General features: G+C 44.3%; 1 protein-coding gene across 1 annotated transcript; it reads left to right on the plus strand.

Moving 5' to 3' along the window:
- The first annotated feature begins 704 nt into the window (after positions 1-704).
- On the plus strand, positions 705-2,337 carry LOC138419634 (zinc finger protein 678-like). The gene is made up of 4 exons (XM_069552479.1): positions 705-720; positions 1,297-1,701; positions 1,736-1,886; positions 2,039-2,337. The coding sequence occupies exons 1-4, from the start codon at positions 705-707 to the stop codon at positions 2,208-2,210; spliced, it is 744 nt and encodes a 247-aa protein (XP_069408580.1). The 3' UTR covers positions 2,211-2,337.
- The last annotated feature ends 17,197 nt before the right edge of the window (positions 2,338-19,534 follow it).

Genomic DNA, 19,534 nt, shown 5'->3' on the forward strand with positions numbered 1-19,534 from the left:
GGCCTTTTCTCTCTTCAGATCCCCCCAGGGTTGCAGGTGCCACTCCACTCCCTTTCCTGTTCCTTTTCCTTCATTTTTCTCCTGTCCTACCTGTCAAAGCAGGAATCTTTCCTTTCCTTTTCATTGTCCACAGCTTGTGTTCACCGGGGGCTCTGAAATTTCTTCCCTTTCTGATGTATTCTTGTTGTGTTTGTGGAGAGAGATGAACTGTCTCTGCCTGATCCTCTGGCATCTTGATCTTTCTGTCTCTATTTTATTTTTAAACAAGCGAAGGATTCATCACTTTTCTCTATTTCTTTAAGGATATTTACTGAGAATAGTAGGCAAAATAACTTGTTATTTGGTATCTTTCAGCTTTGTCTCCTCATGACACCCAGGATTTGATGCCAAAGAATCCAGGATTAGAAGATCTATTCCCAAAAGCAAACCTAGGAAAATATGAAGTATTTCACCTCAGAAATTTGCATTTAATGAATGACTGGGAACATACGAGGGCATATGAAGGACAGAGAGGATGTTTATATGGACATAAAGAGACTGAGAGAGTTATACATAAGGCAAACATTACTGCAAAAAGAAATGAGCAATGCAAGTCAAACTGGGGAGAACACCAACTTCAGTCTTCAACATCTGATGAGAACTGTAAGTTTTTAAGAAAAGATCTCTATCCTTTTTTGAAACATACCTGTTCTCCGAAAGGAAACATGGAAAGCCCAGAAGGTAATCCAGTCTCTCCTACGAATACTGATTCAAACAATATTCAATATAGCCTTAGATTAAACAATCATTCAAGCATATCTGAACACCGGAAATTTAAAAATGAGGGGGAAAACTCACAATATAATCAATTTGAGGGATCTGTGAGCAGGGGGTCATTATTCTTCCACCAACAGCTATTTTCTCCCCATGCCAAAGTGTGTAATGTTGATAATAACGGAGGAGATATAATCCAACCATCATTGTTGAATACATCCCATGGTATGGTTAATATGGAAGAACTTTTGATGTATAATAAAATGAGTCAACCCTTAAGTAAGAGCTCCAACCCCAATCATTGCAAGAGTATTTATGATGGAGTGAGAGGGTATTCAGGCAATAAAACTGGGTATAAGGTTGAAGGACACTGAAACCTTATGAAACATCAGGGACCTGAATCTTCACACAGGGATTCAAAAAGTAATTAATGTAGAAATATCTTTTATCAGATGCCAGGTCTTTCTCTATATAAGAGTACTCATACTGGAGAGAGGACTTATAATTGTAGTGAATATGGTAAAATTTCTAATCACTCTTCAGAACTTGTTCAACAGCAGACTATTCAGAATTCACAGAAAGAAAACAAGTGTAAGATATGTGGGAAAGTCTTTAGTAACTCATCCAATCTAAGTAGACATAGGAAAATTCATACAAGAAGGAAACCTTTCAAGTGTACAGAATGTAGCAAAGCATTTATCAGTTGCTCACATCTTACTCAACATCAGCGAATTCATACTGGAGAGAAACCTTATAAATGTATAGAGTGTGGCAAAGCCTTTAATCACAACTCAACACTTTCTGAAAATCAGCAAATGCATACTTCAGAGAAACCTTATAAATGTACAGAATGTGGCAAAGCCTTTATCTATTATTTATATCTTTCCCAGCATCAGCAAATTCATACTGGGGAGAGACCTTATAAATGTACAGAATGTGGCAAAGCCTGTAATCAGAACTCAACTCTTACTTTGCGACAAAGCCTTTATCCGTTGCTCACATCTTACTCGACATCAGCGAATTCATACTGGCGAGACACCTTATCATTGTACAGAATGTGGTCAAACCTTTATTTGCAGTTCAACTTTAACTGCACATCATCAAATCCATACTGGGGAGAAACCATACAAATGTAAAGAATGTGGCAAAACCTTTATTTCAAGTTCAAATCTTACTCAATATCACTGAATTCACATGGAGGACAGACGTTATAAATGTACGGAGTGTTGGCAAGGCCTTTATTAACAGTGCTTGTCTTAATAAACATCAGCGAATCCACTGGGGAGAGACGGTATAAATGCATCGAATGTGGCAAAGCCTTTAATCGGAACTCAATTCTTACTACACATTTGCGAGTTCATACTGGAGAGAAACCTTATAAATGTGCAGAATGTGGCAAAGCCTTTAGTCATAGCAGTCATCTCACTAAACATCTCAGAACACTCACTGGAGAGTGATGGAAGAAGTGATGGAAGATGTTTGCCCTAAACATACATCAGAAAACAAGAGTTTATACAAGAAACCTATGGAAATGTTGTAACAAATATGTAGAAAAGTATTTAATCAAAAATCAAATTGAAATAAATTACAGAGATTTTCATACTAGAAAGTATTTCATCAACCCTCTTTTCTAAATTTTCTCTAGAAGGAGAATTACTATAGAGAGCAATCCATAGTTAAAAAACAGAAAATGGATATATTACCCAGGATCGTGAGATGAAGGTTGACAGTTAGAAGGCTACACTTATTAGCAATGTATCTTTGTTAACAATAACTTGATTTGAGGTTAGTTGAAAAGCAAAATGAATGTAATTCAATGCTCAAATAATCCATACTATGCTTTGTTTCTAGTCTGAATGGAAAAAAGTTGTTGATGGTCTATAGTTCAAAGATTAGCCTTTTTATGTTGCGTTGCAACCATTTCTATACATTCTCTATTAGAAGATGAAGGATCAGTTCAGTTCAGTTCAGTCGCTCAGTCATGTCCAACTCTTTGCGACCTCATGAATCACAGAAGGCCAGGTTTCCCTGTCCTTCACCAACACCCAGAGTTTACCCAGACTCATGTCCATCAAGTCTGTAGTGCCATCCAGCCATCTCATCCCCTGTTATCCCTTCTCCTCCTGCCCCCTCAGTCTCTCCCAGCATCAGGGTCTTTTCCAGTGAGTCAACTCTTCACATGAGGTGGCCAAAGTATTGGAGTTTCAGCTGTAGCATCAGTCCTTCTAATGAACACCCAGGACTGATCTCCTTTAGGATCGACTGGTTGGATCTCCTTGCAGTCCAACGGACTCTCAAGAGTCTTTTCCAACACCACAGTTCAAAAGCATCGATTCTTTGGCACTCAGCTTTCTTCAGAGTCCAACTCTCACATCCATACATGACCACTGGAAAAACCATAGCCTTGACTAGACCGACCTTTGTTGGCAAAGTAATATCTCTGCTTTTGAATATACTATCTAGGTTGATCATAACTTTCCTTCCAAGGAGTAAGTATCTTAATTTCATGGCTACAGTCACCATCTGCTGTGATTTTGGAGCCCAGATACATGGCCCAAGTAGAAAAGCTGCTCAGGGGCTAGCCAGGACAACCAGGACCGGACATTGGTTCGTGACGTGAGTATTTCTCTAGGTATGAGAAGAAGCCAGAATTTGGGCTCATAAAATCTTTACCTGAAAACATCTCACTCTCAGAAGGCCAGTTCTGGGTTTTTCCCAGAGCACAGAGTCCCTTATTTCTGATCTCTACTGTGAACTGCTTTTGGCGGTGGGGGTGGGGTGGGGGTGGGGATGGGTTGAAAGTCAGGAGCTTGCAGTGGTCATGATGTCATCTTTGTAGAGACAGCTGGCAGAGTCCAGTCAGCAGGGTCCCTTCATAGCTACATATCTGACCATGCTTTGGGGGGCATTTCTTGGCCATTCTGTTCTGTGACACTGGGAAGGCTCATTCCCAGGTCTAGGGGAGGTTCCATTGATAGGCCACTCAGTGTGCTGTTTCTGGAGCAGGCCTTGTGAGTAGCAAAAGTCTTTGAACCATACCTCTCTTACTAGCCTCTTGGTCCTGGAATATATTTCCTCTTGTTGCTTCTTCCCATATCTAGAGTTACATTACTACAATCATTGATCACATATGGAAGAGCATATCAACATTTTATCACAGGCTCAGTCACACATTTAGTAACCAAGAAACAATCTTCTGAAACAAGCAACATAAAAAATAATATAGCTACAGCTAGCAGTTATTAGTCAGCTCGTAAGTAAGAATGATGTCAAGAGCTTTCATTAGGTAGAGCCCAGTATACCCCAGGTCATCTGATTTCGTTTGTTCAATGACTATAGTCAGGTGTTAATCTCCTGGTTATACATCATGGAGCATCTCATCTTTATCTGAAGATTGCTTCCTGAGATTACCTTTAGAAATAAACTTAGAGTATCCTTTTTAATAACTTAATTAAATCTTTTATAAATATAACAGAAAAAGGAACTATGTCAAAAGTGAGTCTTAGTAAACACTCAGTCCAGTTCAGTTAGGTTCAGTCTCTCAGTCGTGTCCGACTCTTTGCGACCCCATGAATCGCAGCATGCCAGGCCTCCCTGTTCATCACCATCTTCCGGAGTTCACTCAGACTCATGTCCATCGAGTCTGTGATGCCATCCAGCCATCTCATCCTCGGTCGTCCCTTTCTCCTACTGCCCCCAATCCCTCCCAGCATCAGAGTCTTTTCCAATGAGTCAACTTTTCGCATGAGGTGGCCAAAGTACTGGAGTTTCAGCTTCAGCATCATTCCCTCCAAAGAAATCCCAGGATTGATCTCCTTCAGAATGGACTGGTTGGATCTCCTTGGAGTCCAAGGGACTCTCAAGAGTCTTCTCCCACATCACAGTTCAAAAGCATCAATTCTTCAGCACTCAGCTTTCTTCACAGTCCAACTCTCACATCCATACATGACCACAGGAAAAACCACAGCCTTGACTAGACGGACCTTAGTCGGCAAAGTAATGTCTCTGCTTTTGAATATGCTATCTAGGTTGGTCATAACTTTTCTCCCAAGGAGTAAGCGTCTTTAATTTCATGGCTGCAGTCACCATCTGCAGTGATTTTGGAGCCCCCCAAAATAAAGTCTGACACTGTTTCCACTGTTTCCCCGTCTATTTCCCATGAAGTGATGGGACCAGATGCCATGATCTTTGTTTTCTGAATGTTGAGCTTTAGGTCAACTTTTTCACTCTCCACTTTCACTTTCATCAAGAGGCTTTTTAGCTCCTCTTCACTTTCTGCCATAAGGGTGGTGTCCTCTGCATATCTGAGGTTATTGATATTTTTCCTGGCAATCTTGATTCCAACTTGTGCTTCTTCCAGTCCAGCGTTTCTCATGATGTACTCTACATAGAAGTTAAATAAGCAGGGTGACAATATACAGCCTTGACGTACTCCTTTTTCTATTTGGAACCAGTCTGTTGTTCCATGTCCAGTTCTAACTGTTGCTTCCTGACCTGCATACAGATTTCTCAAAAGGCAGGTTAGGTGGTCTGGTATTCCCATCTCTTGAAGAATTTTCCACAGTTTCTTGTGATCCACACAGTCAAAGGCTTTGGCATAGTCAATAAAGCAGAAATAGATGTTTTTCTGAAACTCTCTTGCTTTTTCCATGAGCCAGCGGATGTTGGCAATTGATCTCTGGTTCCTCTGCCTTTTCTAAAACCAGCTTGAACATCAGAAAGTTCACGGTTCACGTATTGCTGAAGCCTGGCTTGGAAAATTTTGAGCATTACTTTACTAGCATGTGAGATGAGTGCAATTGTGTGGTAGTTTGAGCATTCTTTGGCGTTGCCTTTCTTTGGGATTGGAATGAAAACGGACCTTTTCCAGTCCTGTGGCCACTGCTGAGTTTTCCAAATTTGCTGGCATATTGAGTGCAGCACTTTCACAGCATCATCTTTCAGGATTTGAAATAGCTCCACTGGAATTCCATCACCTCCACTAGCTTTGCTCGTAGTGATGCTTTCTAAGGCCCACTTGACTTCACATTCCAAGATGTCTGGCTCTAGATGAGTGATCACATCATCATGACTATCTGGGTCGTGAAGATCTTTTTTGTACAGTTCTTGTGTGTATTCTTGCCACCTCTTCTTCATATCTTCTGCTTCTGTTAGGTCCATAGCATTTCTGTCCTTTATCGAGCCCATCTTTGCATGAAATGTTCCCTTGGTATCTCTAATTTTCTTGAAGAGATCGCTAGTCTTTCCCATTCTGTTGTTTTCCTCGATTTTTTTGCACTAATCTCTGAAGAAGGCTTTCTTATCTCTTCTTGCTATTCTTTGGAACTCTGCATTCAGGTGCTTCTATCTTTCCTTTCCTGCTTTGGTTTTTGTCTCTCTTCTTTTCACAGCTATTTGTAAGGCCTCCTCAGACAGCCATTTTGCTTTTTTGCATTTCTTTTCCATGGGGATGGTCTGGATCCCTGTCTCCTGTACAATGTCACGAACCTCAGTCCATAGTTCATCAGGCACTCTACCTATCAGATCTAGGCCCTTAAATCTATTTCTGACTTCCACTGTATAATCATAAGGGATTTGATTTAGGTCATACCTTAATGGTCTAGTGGTTTTCCCTACTTTTTCAATTTAAGTCTGAATTTGGTAATATGGAGTTCATGATCTGAGCCACAGTCAGCTCGTGGTCTTGTTTTTGTTGACTGTATACAGCTTCTCCATCTTTGGCTGCAGAGAATATAATCAATCTGATTTCAGTGTTGACCATCTGGTGATGTCCATGTGTAGAGTCTTCTCTTGTGCTGTTGGAAGAGGGTGTTTGCTATGACCAGTGCTTTCTCTTGGCAAAACTCTATTAGTCTTTGCCCTGCTTCATTCCGCATTCCATGGCCAAATTTGCCTGTTACTCCAGGTGTTTCTTGACTTCCTACTTTTGCATTCCAGTCCCCTATAATGAAAAGGACATCTTTTTTGGGTGTTAGTTCTAAAAGGTCTTGTACTAGACTTTAATTAACAAAACTAGAAATTTCGTTTAACAATGAATAAAACTTAATATTCAGTGAAACAATTTTTTCATTATGAGGGCATTAACCCTGTAGCAAGGGAAGGCTTTAACCCATCAAATAGAAATGAGGTTTGTCAGGGAGCTGGGAAAAGCCATGCAGCCATCTTGGATTTCTCATAGCACTGACTCTTTGATTTACAGCTATTGTTCACCCATTTTTAATTCTGCAATTCAGGAGCAGACCATGGCCATGTTTTAAGGACATCAGGATGGCAAAAGTCTAACCATGAGGGGTTATATTTGTAGAAGAAGAATTAGCTTTGTCTACATGTACCATAATCTTGCTGCTGCTGCTGCTAAGTTGCTTCAGTCGTGTCAAACTCTGTGCGACCCCATAGACAGCAACCCACCAGGCTCTGCTGTCCTTGGGACTCTCCAGGCAAGAACAATGGAGTGGGTTGCCATTTCCTTCTCCAATGCATCAAAGTGAAAAGTGAAAGTGAAGTCGCTCAGTCGTGTCCGACTCTTAGCGACCCCATGGAGTGCAGCCTACCAGGCTCCTCCGTCCATGGGATTTTCCAGGCAAGAGTACTGGAGTGGGATGCCATTGCCTTCTCCGATCATAATCTTAAGTAATGCTTATTTACTTTACCAAAGTAACAAAAGATTTTGAGAATGAATATAAATTACTTAAAGGGAAAGAAACTCATAATGAAAGATTATGAATCTCACCTGAGAGATAAGCTTAGTTAGAAGGGGATTCTTTAGAACATAAGTACAGCTTCTGATCCTTTGGGCTTTTGAATATAGAAGAAAGACCTGGACCAAAGAGAACCTCAGAATCCTTTCCTAGAGATCATGTGGATATGAAAGGTTGAGGAGGGGCCATCTAGGAAATCTGATGGAGAGAGACAGAGAGGGACAGGACACAGGGAGACAACAGAACGTAAGGAAATTCTGAGTCTTTTCCCTTCTTTTGGAAAAACCTAGTGTGCCATTCAGAGGCCATTTTTGGGGGACCCCCCCATTTCTATTGGAGCCAGGCCTTCTGGAGGGTCAAAATCTTCCAGTTTCTTAGAATGTAGCCAAGGGTTGAGTATGAGAGAGCCTCCTGGGATGTAACAGAACCCACTTTTAGCCTACCTACCATAGAATGGGAATACTGAGAGTCACTGGCTGACAGAAAGGCGTCCCTTTTCCTCCAGTAATCTCTCTGTGCAACTAATGCACAAAATGGCCGAGCATCCCAACAGTTGCGTCCAACAGTGAGAGGAGACCTCTGATAACCGTGCAGCTAAGCCACCAGGTGACACGGGCAGAGAAAGACAGATATTCCAGGTGACTCATCATTTGGTGATTCCCTGAAACGTGAAAGGCACTCTTGGAATGGCTCAGACAACACCCAGGCTACTGTAAATCAATCCGGACCAAAAGGGAAAGAAGAGAAAGTGACAGGGAAGAAGGCTGAGGAATCCGCTTTACAATATATCCGGGGGGTGGTGGCCCAGGGACAATGGTCTCTGTTTTGCTTCAACCAGTATGTGCCTGACATGGTGGGCGGAAGTTGTCCTGCTGGGAGCGGATGCCCTGATCTGTTCTGCGTGCCCCCCTATCCTCACATGGGAGGCCTCCTGTGGCAGGCGCCCTAATGGCTTTTATGTGTCTGACCTGTGCCCACACAATACTGGTTGGTGTAGTCCTCAGTTGGAAAAAAGACAAAGGAGAGACCCTCACCCATTCAAGTGGCAGCTACTCTGGATGCAGTGAGCAGTGGGGCATTTGGAACACACCAGAGGGTTACTCTGGCCAGAGTTCCTCAATTGCCTCCACAACAGTTGCCTGTTGGCAGAGGGTCCCTATGAGAAAGCAGAAGCGAGGAGATGGGGAAGAGACTCCAAGTCCCTGAACAAGCCACCAAAAATGTCATGGTCTGGGTGCAGGTTGGAAAAGAATTTTCAGACACGAGACAATAGGGGTCTGGTTTTTCGGTTTCTGCATTCTAAGACCCTCCTTGGTTTTATCTGCTCTTCACTTTGGGTAACCACAACCTTGGCAGAAAGAATCATTTTAACTATTTAGTATATACTCTATATCTTTGATTGTTTTTATCAGAGTCTTGAAAGTGCAAGAGAAATAACTAAAAATCAGTAATGTTGCCCTTGTACCATTTGGCACATATTTTAACAAACAGCTATTAAATGGCAGAGCTTAAACTTTACTTCAGTTTATGTACTTTAGACTTTAACTAATAAAACAAAGACAGATTCACAGAGACAACTCTAAGAAAAGTTGATAGAAGTTTCTGTAACTGTAAAGAATACAAAAGACAAGAAATGTTTTAGTCACTCAGTCATGTCCCATTCTTTGTGACCCTATGGACTCTAACTTGCCAGATTCCTCTGTCCAAGAAATTCCCAAGCAGGAATACTGGAATGGGGAGTCACTCCCTTCTGCAGAAGTTCTTCAAAAAAACAAAGCAAAAAGAAAAGAAGAAGAAAAAAAAATTGATCAAGTCATGTTAATATTTTTGCATACGGTTCAGTTCAGTTGCTCACTCGTATCTGAATCTTCATGATCCCATGGCCCACAGCACACCAGGCCTCCCTGTCCATCACCAACTCCCAGAGCCTACTGAAACTCATTTCCACTGAGTGCAGACATACACTCAAATGGGGCTATATGCTCATTAGGAGGAAGAGAGAAAAATGTTCATCTCACTAAACTCAGGTAATTTTGAATGGATTAAAATGTACATCATGTTAGAGGATGATATTCTTTATTTGCACTGAGCTGTATTTTAGATTTTAATACAGTTGAGCATAGACTAGGACTAATAAGATTCTTGTAAGTATTTTGGAAAATACAAAACTGTGATGAGACTCTGTGATGTGAGCATGGAGTGTACTGGAAAGATCAGGCCTGGGCCTGGGATGAAAACCGCCACTCCCAAATCCCAGTATCTCTGCTAAACACATGTGAGTGTTCATTTTCCAAAGCAGAAAGAACGTAAGAAGACATGAAGTTACTCCCTTAACTGTGATAGTTTAGGTACATCCCTCACTTTTTCTTTGCAAGACACTTGTTCTAGTCAAGTGGAAAAAAACAAATTTATAGCACGGGAATCTCACAGAAACACCTAAACCAGTCAACATGAGTCATGGAGTTAGAAGTACATGGAGGAATTCATTATCACTGCATGGGTATTTGGGCACTATTATGGAAAAGATGATCTGAATCTATCATTAAAAAACATTAGTTCGGGGACTGCGTGATGATCCAGTGACTAAGACCCTGAGCTCCTAATGCACGGAGCTCTGGTTCTTTCCCTGATCAGGAAACTAGATCCCACATGCTGTAGCTAAGAGTTTACATGTCACAACCAAAAAACCTGAAAACTACAAGGACGACCGAAGTTCCTACCTGCCACAACAAAGACTCAGTGCTGCCAAATAAACAAATATTTTATAAATGTGTCCTAAGCAACTTCACTTCATATATGCTTTCCCTGATCTGTAGCCTAATACTACATTTAAGTAGTCTCACTTATCCATATAGAACAGTCTCTGCAACGTTTTTATTTCTGAAACTTTTCTGAAGAATGTGGATCACTGAATTCACTCTATTTATAAGGACAATCTGTAACTCTTGTTCTAATCAGCTGAAGCTGCATGCACATGTCAACTCACCACAGCATTTCCCCTACTTCACTATGATCCTAACACCAGACCACATCCCAGTGGGAATCTCTGGTACCAGTGCCTCCCCGTGTTGATCTCATCCAAAGGGCATATAGTGAACAACTGAACGTCACTAATTCATGTTGAGAATTCATCATGCTCTAGAGAAAGCCGGGATACAGACAATGGATAACAGGCTCTTGGATTTAAAGGAGAAGTTAGTCTAAAGAGCTGCTCTTCACTATTATAAGGAAAAAATAAGAAGATGACAACAAATCCCCCAGAGAGAAAACTTAGAGAACTAAAGGTTTGCAGTTCTCAGTCCAGGCATTTCAGGAGGAAAAGCAGACACAGCCCCAGACCCGGGACAGGACATTTACCTGAGAAGCTGCCATTTCCTCCTCTTCTTCCTGCTGCTCTGAGTCTTCTCTGGGGATGTTATGTCGCAAACGCACATTCACAGGTTGAGAAAATACCTTCAAAGGCATCCACACAGCTCTTTCACCTGCAACTGCTGCAGTGAAAATGGAGGAAAAAACGTTATTGTTTCTCCTGCCCTTTTCTGAGCCTTTTTTTTTTTTGGCTTCCTCTGTTCCTGATCGGTAGGCGGCAATCAAGACTAATCTGATATGCTAATCACAGCTTCTGACCCAAATCCCAGTCCTGGGCTGTGACTGAAGCTAGTCCTGTAGTGACCAGCACAGCAATAATACCAATCAGGGATAGAGGCCAGGGTTGACAATAAAAATCTATTAATATTTGGATAGCCATATCCTCAAGCTTCCGCTGAGCATTTACCAGCCAGCTGCTGGAGTCTGTCTGGAGCAAGGCTGAGGAATCCTCAAGCTTCTGCTGTGCATGGACTAATCAGCTTCTGGAGCAACTAGAGCAGGGCTCAGCGTCTTTGGTGGGTGAGGGCCATTGTTTTTGAAACCAGACCTTGACGGGATTTCCGGGGTCCTGAACTGTTTTCCAGGGGTTCTCATCACAGGAAGCCTCTGCCTTCTTGACTCTGGTTTGGTGGATCCAAGGGATGATGCCTGTAAGTTTAACAGCAGTAGGGGTTGCCAGGACAACCGTGTGAGGGCCTGTCCCAACTGGCTGACTTGGTTCTTTTTTCCAATCTTCCACCCATGCCTCATCTCCTGGCTGATTGGGATGAACTCAATTGCCCAAAGGAATGGGTGTCCTTTCTAAGGTTTCTTGGGCGATAAGTTAGAAGACTTTTCCCAGGATCTGGAGGTGTCAGGACATCTCCAGGTCGGCTAGTTGTTGGGGGTTTCCCTTGAGCTTTCCTACCACTGGGGGTTTCCTCTCATATAACATCTAAAAGGGAGAATAGCCTGAGGACTCAGGGTGCATCGGGCTTGGAGTAAGGCCGGGGGGTAACTTGTCGACCCAAGATAACTGGTCTCCTTACAGAGTTTAGCTAAGGTAGTCATGAGGGTACAATTCATGCGTTCAACTTTCCCTGAGCTCTGTGGGCTGTAAGCAGTGTGAAGCTTCCATTTGAGTTCCAGTGTCCAGGATAGAGTTTGGATCATCTGAGACACAAAAGCTGGCCCATTGTCAGACCCTATGGAGAGAGGCAGCACATATCTCGAATCATGTCTCTTCACAGGGCCTTGGCTACTTCTCTGCCCGTTCAGTTGCACGTGGAGTGAAAGTGAAAGTGAATTCGCTCAGTCGTGTCCAAGTGTTTGCAACTCGTGGACTGTAGCCCACCAAGCTCCTCCGTCCATGGGATTCTCCAGGCAAGAATACTGGAGTGGGTTGCCATTTCCTTAGCTTCATCCAATCCCAAGTAGGTGCAGACTACCACAAGGAAATACTTACGGCCCTTATAGGGCTTGACTTCAGTAAAATCCACTTCTAGATCCTCAAAGGGCAGTGTCCCAATGGTCAGCACCCCTGGGTTGGGTTTTGGTCCTTGGCTGGCATTGTTTTGAGCACAAGTCACAAAACTAGCACTGATCTGAACACACAGGCCATTCCACAGCCACTGGATCCAGTGGTTTCGACAAGTATGCAACTGGGCACTACCATGGCCCAAGTGTTTGTGTGAGGACCCCCAGTGCAGTGCAAAGAGGGTAAAGTCCCATGTCTCATCTGGCAGCCCTAATGCTGGAGCGCTAGTCGAGAGTCTCTTAATCTCCTTGAAGGCCTTTCTTTTTTCAGGTTCCCACCCCAGGGGGTCCTTACCAGACCCGGCTGTGGCTATAAAAAAAGGCTTCATTATTTCAGAGAAACCCGGTCTCCACATCCAACAGAATCCAGCAGCCCCATTCACGGACTTCTTTCTTGGTATTCAGCCGAGGTATTGAACAGATGGCTTGTTTCCCCTCATGTCCGAGTGCCCGATGCCCTTTTGAGATGACAAACCCGAGGTACTTGACCTCCTGTCTGCAGATCTGAGCCTTTTTCCATGGCACCTTGTGCCCTGTGGTGGAGAGTAGAGCCAGCAGGGCCCTGGTGCCTCCAAAAGTCCCCTGGGTGGGACTGGCTAGCAACAGGTCATCCTCGTGCTGGAGTAGGGTGCAGTTCACAATTTCTCCGGGAAATGCAGCAAGGTCCATAGCCAAGTGTTCACCAAACTGGGTGGTGAGTTTTTGAAGCCTTGTGGCAGTCGGGTCCAAGTCAGCTGTGTCTTTTTCCCAGTGTGTCTGTCATCCCATTCAAAGGCAAACAAGGGCTGGCTGGCTGGTGACAGTCAGAGAAAGAAGAATGCATCCTTGAGATCGAGGCATGTGAACGGCATGTCTGAGCTGATAAGAGACTCAGAAGAGTGTAAGGATTTGGGACCACTGGATGGAAGATGATCACTGCACTGCTGACTGCGTGGAGGTCCTGGATGGTGCAGTAGTCGTCCCCTCCAGACTTTTTGACTGGTGAGAGTGGGGTGTTCCAAGGAGACTGACATTTGATTATGAACTTGGCATCTCGTAGGTGCTGGATGTGGTCCTGAATTCCCAGGCATGCCTCTCATGGTACTGGATATTGTTTCCATCTAACAGGTGTGGCTTCTGGCTTCAGGTCCACTATAATGGGCACATGATTATTGACCAAACCTGGGAGCTCTTTCTCACAGGCTTCTCACAGGCTTTCCGGGGGCAACGGTGATTTTTGTCCCTGCTTTGCCAGTAGGTCTCTCCGTAGCAGGGGAATGGGGCATTCCGGTAAGTAGAGAAATTCACGGGTCCCCAGATGGCCCCCTAGCTGGCACGAATGGGCCTTGCAAAATGAACGGGATGTCATGTCCCCTGTGGCCCCAACAATAGTCACTGTTCAGCCTGTGAGGGGAGCCACAGGTGTGGTTACCACGGAGTGTTCAGCCCCGGCATCCACTATAAAAGTCATTGATTGGCCCCCGACTTTTGTTGAGATCATGGGTTCCTGGGGGCCTAGGATCAGGGAGCTGGGTATTCCCCACTCTGATTCTGTTCCAGCCAGGCCAATAAGGTTTTGGAGGGCCGGCTCAGGCTGGTACATTTCTTTGTGGGGTCGACTGAACTTCTTTGACCTTTTAGATGTCCCTCTGTGGTGGGGGCACTCATTCCTCCAGTGTCCGGTCTCTTTGCAACAGGCGCACTGGTCATGGCATAGAGGTGGTCTCTTAGTTTCCCCTTTTCCACTAGGGAAGTCTGTTTCACTGGATCTGAGCCCCTCAATGCTGCTCCTAGCAGGGCTGCTTTCTGTTTCATTCTTTTACCTGCTTCTTGTTGGACTTCATGGTCTCAGTTCACAAAGACTTTATTTGCTACTTCCAGAAGATGTGCAGCATTCATCCCAGCAAAGCCTTCTGGCTTTTGGAGCTTTCGTTGGATATCTGCACAGGATTGAGCCACAGTGGCAGTGTTAATTATTCGTTGATTCTCAGGAGTCTCAGGGTCGAATGGGGTGTATGTCCAGAATGCCTCACACAGTCTTTCATAGAAATTGGTGGGAGTCTCATCTACTTTCTGTATTATTGTTGTAATTTTGGACACATTGGTGGGCTTTTTGATTCCCGCTCAAAGTCCATGCAGAAAGGCATCACGGTAGCGATCAGGGTTTCTGGCCTTCTCTGATATTGAAATCCCGATTAGGTCTTGTCTCTGGCATCGCTTCTCATGCCCATCCTTCTACATTTAAGACCTCTGCAGGGGCTTGCCCTCCGAGCCATTTTTGGGCTTCTGTCGAGATGCGTTGCCTTTCCTCAGTGGTGAAGGAAGACATAAGGAACTGGTGATAGTCATCCGATGTAGGCTGATGGGTGTGGAAAATGGACTCTAGGAGATCAGTCATAGCCTGTGGTCTATCAGAGTAAGCTGGGTTATGCTGTTTCCAGTTTAAGAGATCAGTAGTGCTGAAGGGCTGGTAATAGAGGATGGAGCAACCAGGCTGGACTGAGTCATCCTCGTTCACTTGTTGAGGATCTTCAGTTTCTCTCAGTGATATCTGATGGGCTAAGGCCAGCTGGTTAGATTGTTTGGCTGAGCAGAGCCGTGTCCCTCCTTGTTCAGGGCGGGAGTCCTGCTCATGAGGTGGTACGGGGGACACGGAGAGAGGTGGACTGCTGGCAATGGTTCTGGTGCTGGCTGTGCTGGGGCTTGTGGAGTCAGGGGACTGTATGGTGGGGGCATCAGTGGGTCTTCTACTGGATCTCCCTGGAATATAGGTGTTTTTTTTTTCCTTCTTGTTTTGTGAATGATTGGGCCACAAATACAATACTCTGTCCCTGTCCATTTGCTCAAAATCTTGCCCGTGGGGGCAGGGTCTGTGCTATTAGAAACCAGGAGTACTAGGGTCCATCCTTGGTTGGATCCAGGGTATTCTCAGGGTAACGGTGTCCGCGACTGAGAAAGATAGAGAAAGAGATAAGGAAAGAATGACACGGGGCGACCAAGCTTCAGTGAGCGAGGCCCGTCACTTTATTTTCAGAGAGGGCTTTTATACCCTGAGTTGTACATTGAGCAAAGCGAAAAATGCAGAGTCAACTCAACATTCCATCAGTATTAACTTTTATCGACACCAGATTCCTTCCTGCAAGAGTCTTATTTTTTGTGCATTATCTTCTGGCCCAGAGGCCTGTTGATATTTTATGACCCCCTTTTTGATAAAGGTTGGTCAGCCAGAATAATAATTTTCCCTTGAAGTGTTTCTTCTTAAATTCCTAGCCTGCATCACCCTTAAAGTACAGAGTACAGATTCAGTGGGTTACAGCAAAGAAAGAACTTATTAACTCAAAGTCTAATGTTGCGAATGCTAAAGCTGCTGCTTGTTTTTTCTACATCCTGACTATATGCATTCCCAGGAACATAATGGATAAGGGATGTGAGAACTTGGCAGCAAGCATTGGCTCAACAATGTTGCAAGAGTCTGGATAAACCTGCCAAGTAAGCTAGAATGCTAACAGGAGGTTTGAAATACTTCTTTCATGCCCAGGAGATTTATCAACTAGAGCCCGAAGTTGATTTTCCCCAGAAAAGAGGTGGTTGGGGATAGCCCCCTGTTAATGTCAGGAGTTGGTGAAAGACATAAAATAGTAAGACAGACAGATTCTGGTTTTGGGGTAGATGCTCGAGCAGGTCCAGGGGGTCCGTTGAGTCCTGAGGCCTTGCTTATCAGGTCTCATCCACTTGACCTTGTCATGGGTGGGATGGCCCAGGGAGTCCCTCGAGTTCTGCATGACCTTGTCATGGGTGGGCTCTCCCATGCTGGCTCCCAGCACAGGCGTCTATGTATGGAAACTGATCTGGATGTCATGGAGTCGCAGTGACTGCCTGGAACACTACTTGGACAGTGGGGAGGTCGAGTGCCCTCTGGTGGCCACCCAACATCAAAAGATGGCCAATGGAGCTCACATAAGTTACAAAGCTTCCTAAGGGTCATCTTGACTCCAAAATCTCCTCCAAAGCCCTTCTTAAAGTTCTTTATCAAGACTGTTGGTTTAGAGGAGCTTCCACCCATGTTGACAAATGTAATCTACTTGGAAGGGTTTTGAGGAAAACCTAATCTCTTAGATGTCGGCTCAAGGAGTCAGTCGACAGAAGAATAACAAGCAACCAATAATTTCTCCCTCCCTGTGTATCCTGTCCTGAGTCAGGGACAAAAAGACAAACAAGGGTGGATGCCCCCTCAAAAGAGGAGACCATTTAGGTGTCTGCTTGGGCGTGGCCTCAGGGAGATCTTAGGTGCCTCTTAGCATTGGCAGATCAGTATAAACCCCTGATGCAGATCTGTCTTGCAGGGAGGGACTGGGTCCCCCAAAGGCAGACACCACCTTGAGCTGTATGAGGTCGCAAGGGAACTGCAAGCTAGGGCCCACTTGGACTCCATAGCCATGAAGGCCATGAAGCCACACAATCGAGCCTGAAACTCGAGGAAATCAGGCCACACACTTATTCACATTCATTTTGTATCCACCTGATCACCCTCCGGTGGGAAATTTAAGATGCCTCTTAATACTGGCAGATTGGTATAAACCCCCAACCTGATCCAGCCTCTCAGGAGAGATAACGTCCCCCAGAGACTGGCACCACCTTTCAGCCTTATGAGGTCATCATGGAACCTCAGGTTTTGGACCCTCTCAGGCTCTGTAGTCCATGGACTGTGAAGTTCTCTTTCACTTCCTTCAGTGAGCAATCATTCATACACAGTCACTCAGAGCTTATCATCAGTTCAGTTCAGTTGCTCAGTCATGTCTGACTTTGCGACCTCATGAATTGCAGCATGCCAGGCCTCTCTGTCCATCACCAACTCCCGGAGTTCACTCAGACTCACGTCCATCTAGTCAGTGATGCCATCCAGCCATCACATCTTCGGTCGTCCCCTTCTCCTCCTGCCCCCAATCCCTCCCAGAATCAGGGTCTTTGCCAATGAGTCAACTCTTCACATGAGCTGGCCAAAGTACAGGAGTTTCAGCTTTAGCATCATTCCTTCCAAAGAAATCCCAGGACTGATCTCCTTCAGAATGGACTGGTTGGATCTCCTTGCAGTCCAGGGGACTCTCAAGAGTCTTCTCCAACACCATAGTTCAAAAGCATCAATTCTTTGGTGCTCAGCTTTCTTCACAGTCCAACTCTCACATCCATACATGACCATGGGAAAAACCATAGCCTTGACTAGATGGATCTTTGTTGGCAAAGTAATGTCTCTGCTTTTGAATATGCTATCTAGGTTGGTCATAACTTTTCTTCCAAGGAGTAAGTGTCTTTTAATTTCATGGCTGCAATCACCATCTGCAGTGATTTTGGAGCCCCCCCAAAATAAAGTCTGACACTGTTTCCACTGTTTCCCCATCTATTTCCCACGAAGTGATGGGACCAGATGCCATGATCTTAGTTTTCTGAATGTTGAGCTTTACGCCAACTTTTTCACTCTCCACTTTCACTTTCATCAAGAGGCTTTTTAGTTCCTCTTCACTTTCTGCCATAAGGGTGGTGTCATCTGCATATGTGAGGTTATTGATAATACCTCCCTTTTCCTGAGTGCCCAGGTCTCCCTATCTGATGCTCCCTTCCTGGGAGCTCCAAGGAGGTGATCAGTCTCTTCTACCTATTTGGGTAAGATCTCCTGACTGAGGTTTGACCCCAGGGCTTTACCTGATCCTGTGGTCATTCCTGGTGAGTTGTTCTGTCCCTCTAATGGGTCTGGTCAGGGCTCGGCCATCCAAAGAGTTGGAACACCATTCCAGGAATACCATCAGGTGTCATGCTACCTTGTTCATCTCAGGGCTCCTTCACTATGACCTGGCTGAGCCACCAGTCCAGTGGATCAAGGGGCCTGAGTAGTTGGAATCTCTCTGGAGCCTCTGAAATGTTGTAGAAACCAGTACTCGAGAAACCAAGCACCACACTCAGAGAGTTGGAAAACTCAGGTTCATTACACTGGTGGGCCCAGAGGAGTGAACACTTCAAGCTCTGAGCTGGAACAAAGGGGTTACAGAGTTTTCATACAGGAATGATTAAGCAGGTTTGCAGTTGCTAGGGTGATTGCAAAGAGCAGTAAAAGGGTGAGTGAGATAAGTTCCAGTTCCTAGTATTGTGATTCCGCATTTTCTGAAACCTATGTGATATAGACTTTGCAAGGAGTAAGCTGAGTTACAGAGGCAGAAGGAGCAGGAGGTCATGTAAAAATTGAACTTTTTCTCTTGACAATCACAAATTTCTTTGAAAATAAACCAGGGACAGTAACGAACCTCAGGTTTAAAATGTATGTGCCTAGACACTCAGTAATGTCTGACTCCTTGTGACCCTTTGGACTGTAGTTCACCAGGCTCCTCTGTCCATTCAATTTGCAGGCAAGAATACTGGAGTGGAGTGCCATTTCCTCCTCCAGGGGATCTTCCTGACCCAGGGATCAAGCCCATGTCTCTTAGGCCTCCTGCATTGGCACTTAGACTCTTTAGTACTACTGCCACTTTGGAAGTCCAAAAGTGTGTATGGCAATGGAGAAATACCTGTGAAAATGATGCCTTAAATGCATATCTGGTGATCACCAAGGGAAATAATTATCTGCATTAAGTAATAAGTGAGATAACTATAGCCTGGAAAAAAACAAAACAAAACAAAACAAAACATGTGGCCTGAACATTGAGTGTTAGGTTTTATTTTGTGGGAATGTTAGGACTTGAGCCCAGGAGACAGTGTGTCAGGTGACCCCAAGACAGATGACTCTGAGGAAGCAAGGAAGGAGCCACACTATATACAAGTTTGCAGCAAGGGGCAGGTAATCTGAATATTAGAAGTGACAATTAATGTAAGGGAAAAGCATCTCTCACATGAAGAGATTTAATGATTTTTCCTGTATAGGAAGATGGAAACATCTGAACTTATTGAAATCACTTCTTTCATATGCATCTAGCTATCTGGGGACAATCCTTCAACCTTGATTGTTCACATCCTGATTCTAAGGAGACAACAGTGGACTAGAGATTTTGATGGCATCACCATCTCAATGGACATGATGAGCAAACTTCAGTAGACGGTGAAGGAAGGGAAAGCCTGGCATGTTGTAGTCCGTGGATCTCAAAAAGTTGGACAGGAGTGAGTGACTGAACAACAACAAACATAGAGACAGAAGCCCATCGTACCCTGACTTCTGAAAGGATGAGGGGGCTCTCTGA

The sequence above is a fragment of the Ovis canadensis genome, chromosome 14 (genome assembly GCF_042477335.2).
Source record: "Ovis canadensis isolate MfBH-ARS-UI-01 breed Bighorn chromosome 14, ARS-UI_OviCan_v2, whole genome shotgun sequence".
In the NCBI taxonomy this organism is placed as follows: domain Eukaryota; kingdom Metazoa; phylum Chordata; class Mammalia; order Artiodactyla; family Bovidae; genus Ovis; species Ovis canadensis.

Bases quoted from the DNA above. Each gene is read 5' to 3' on its own strand.
- LOC138419634 (XM_069552479.1), top strand. The intron at 1,702-1,735 runs GTAATCAGAACT...TTTGCGACAAAG, and splicing joins TACAGAATGTGGCAAAGCCT to CCTTTATCCGTTGCTCACAT. The intron at 1,887-2,038 runs TAAAGAATGTGG...ATCCACTGGGGA, and splicing joins GGGGAGAAACCATACAAATG to GAGACGGTATAAATGCATCG.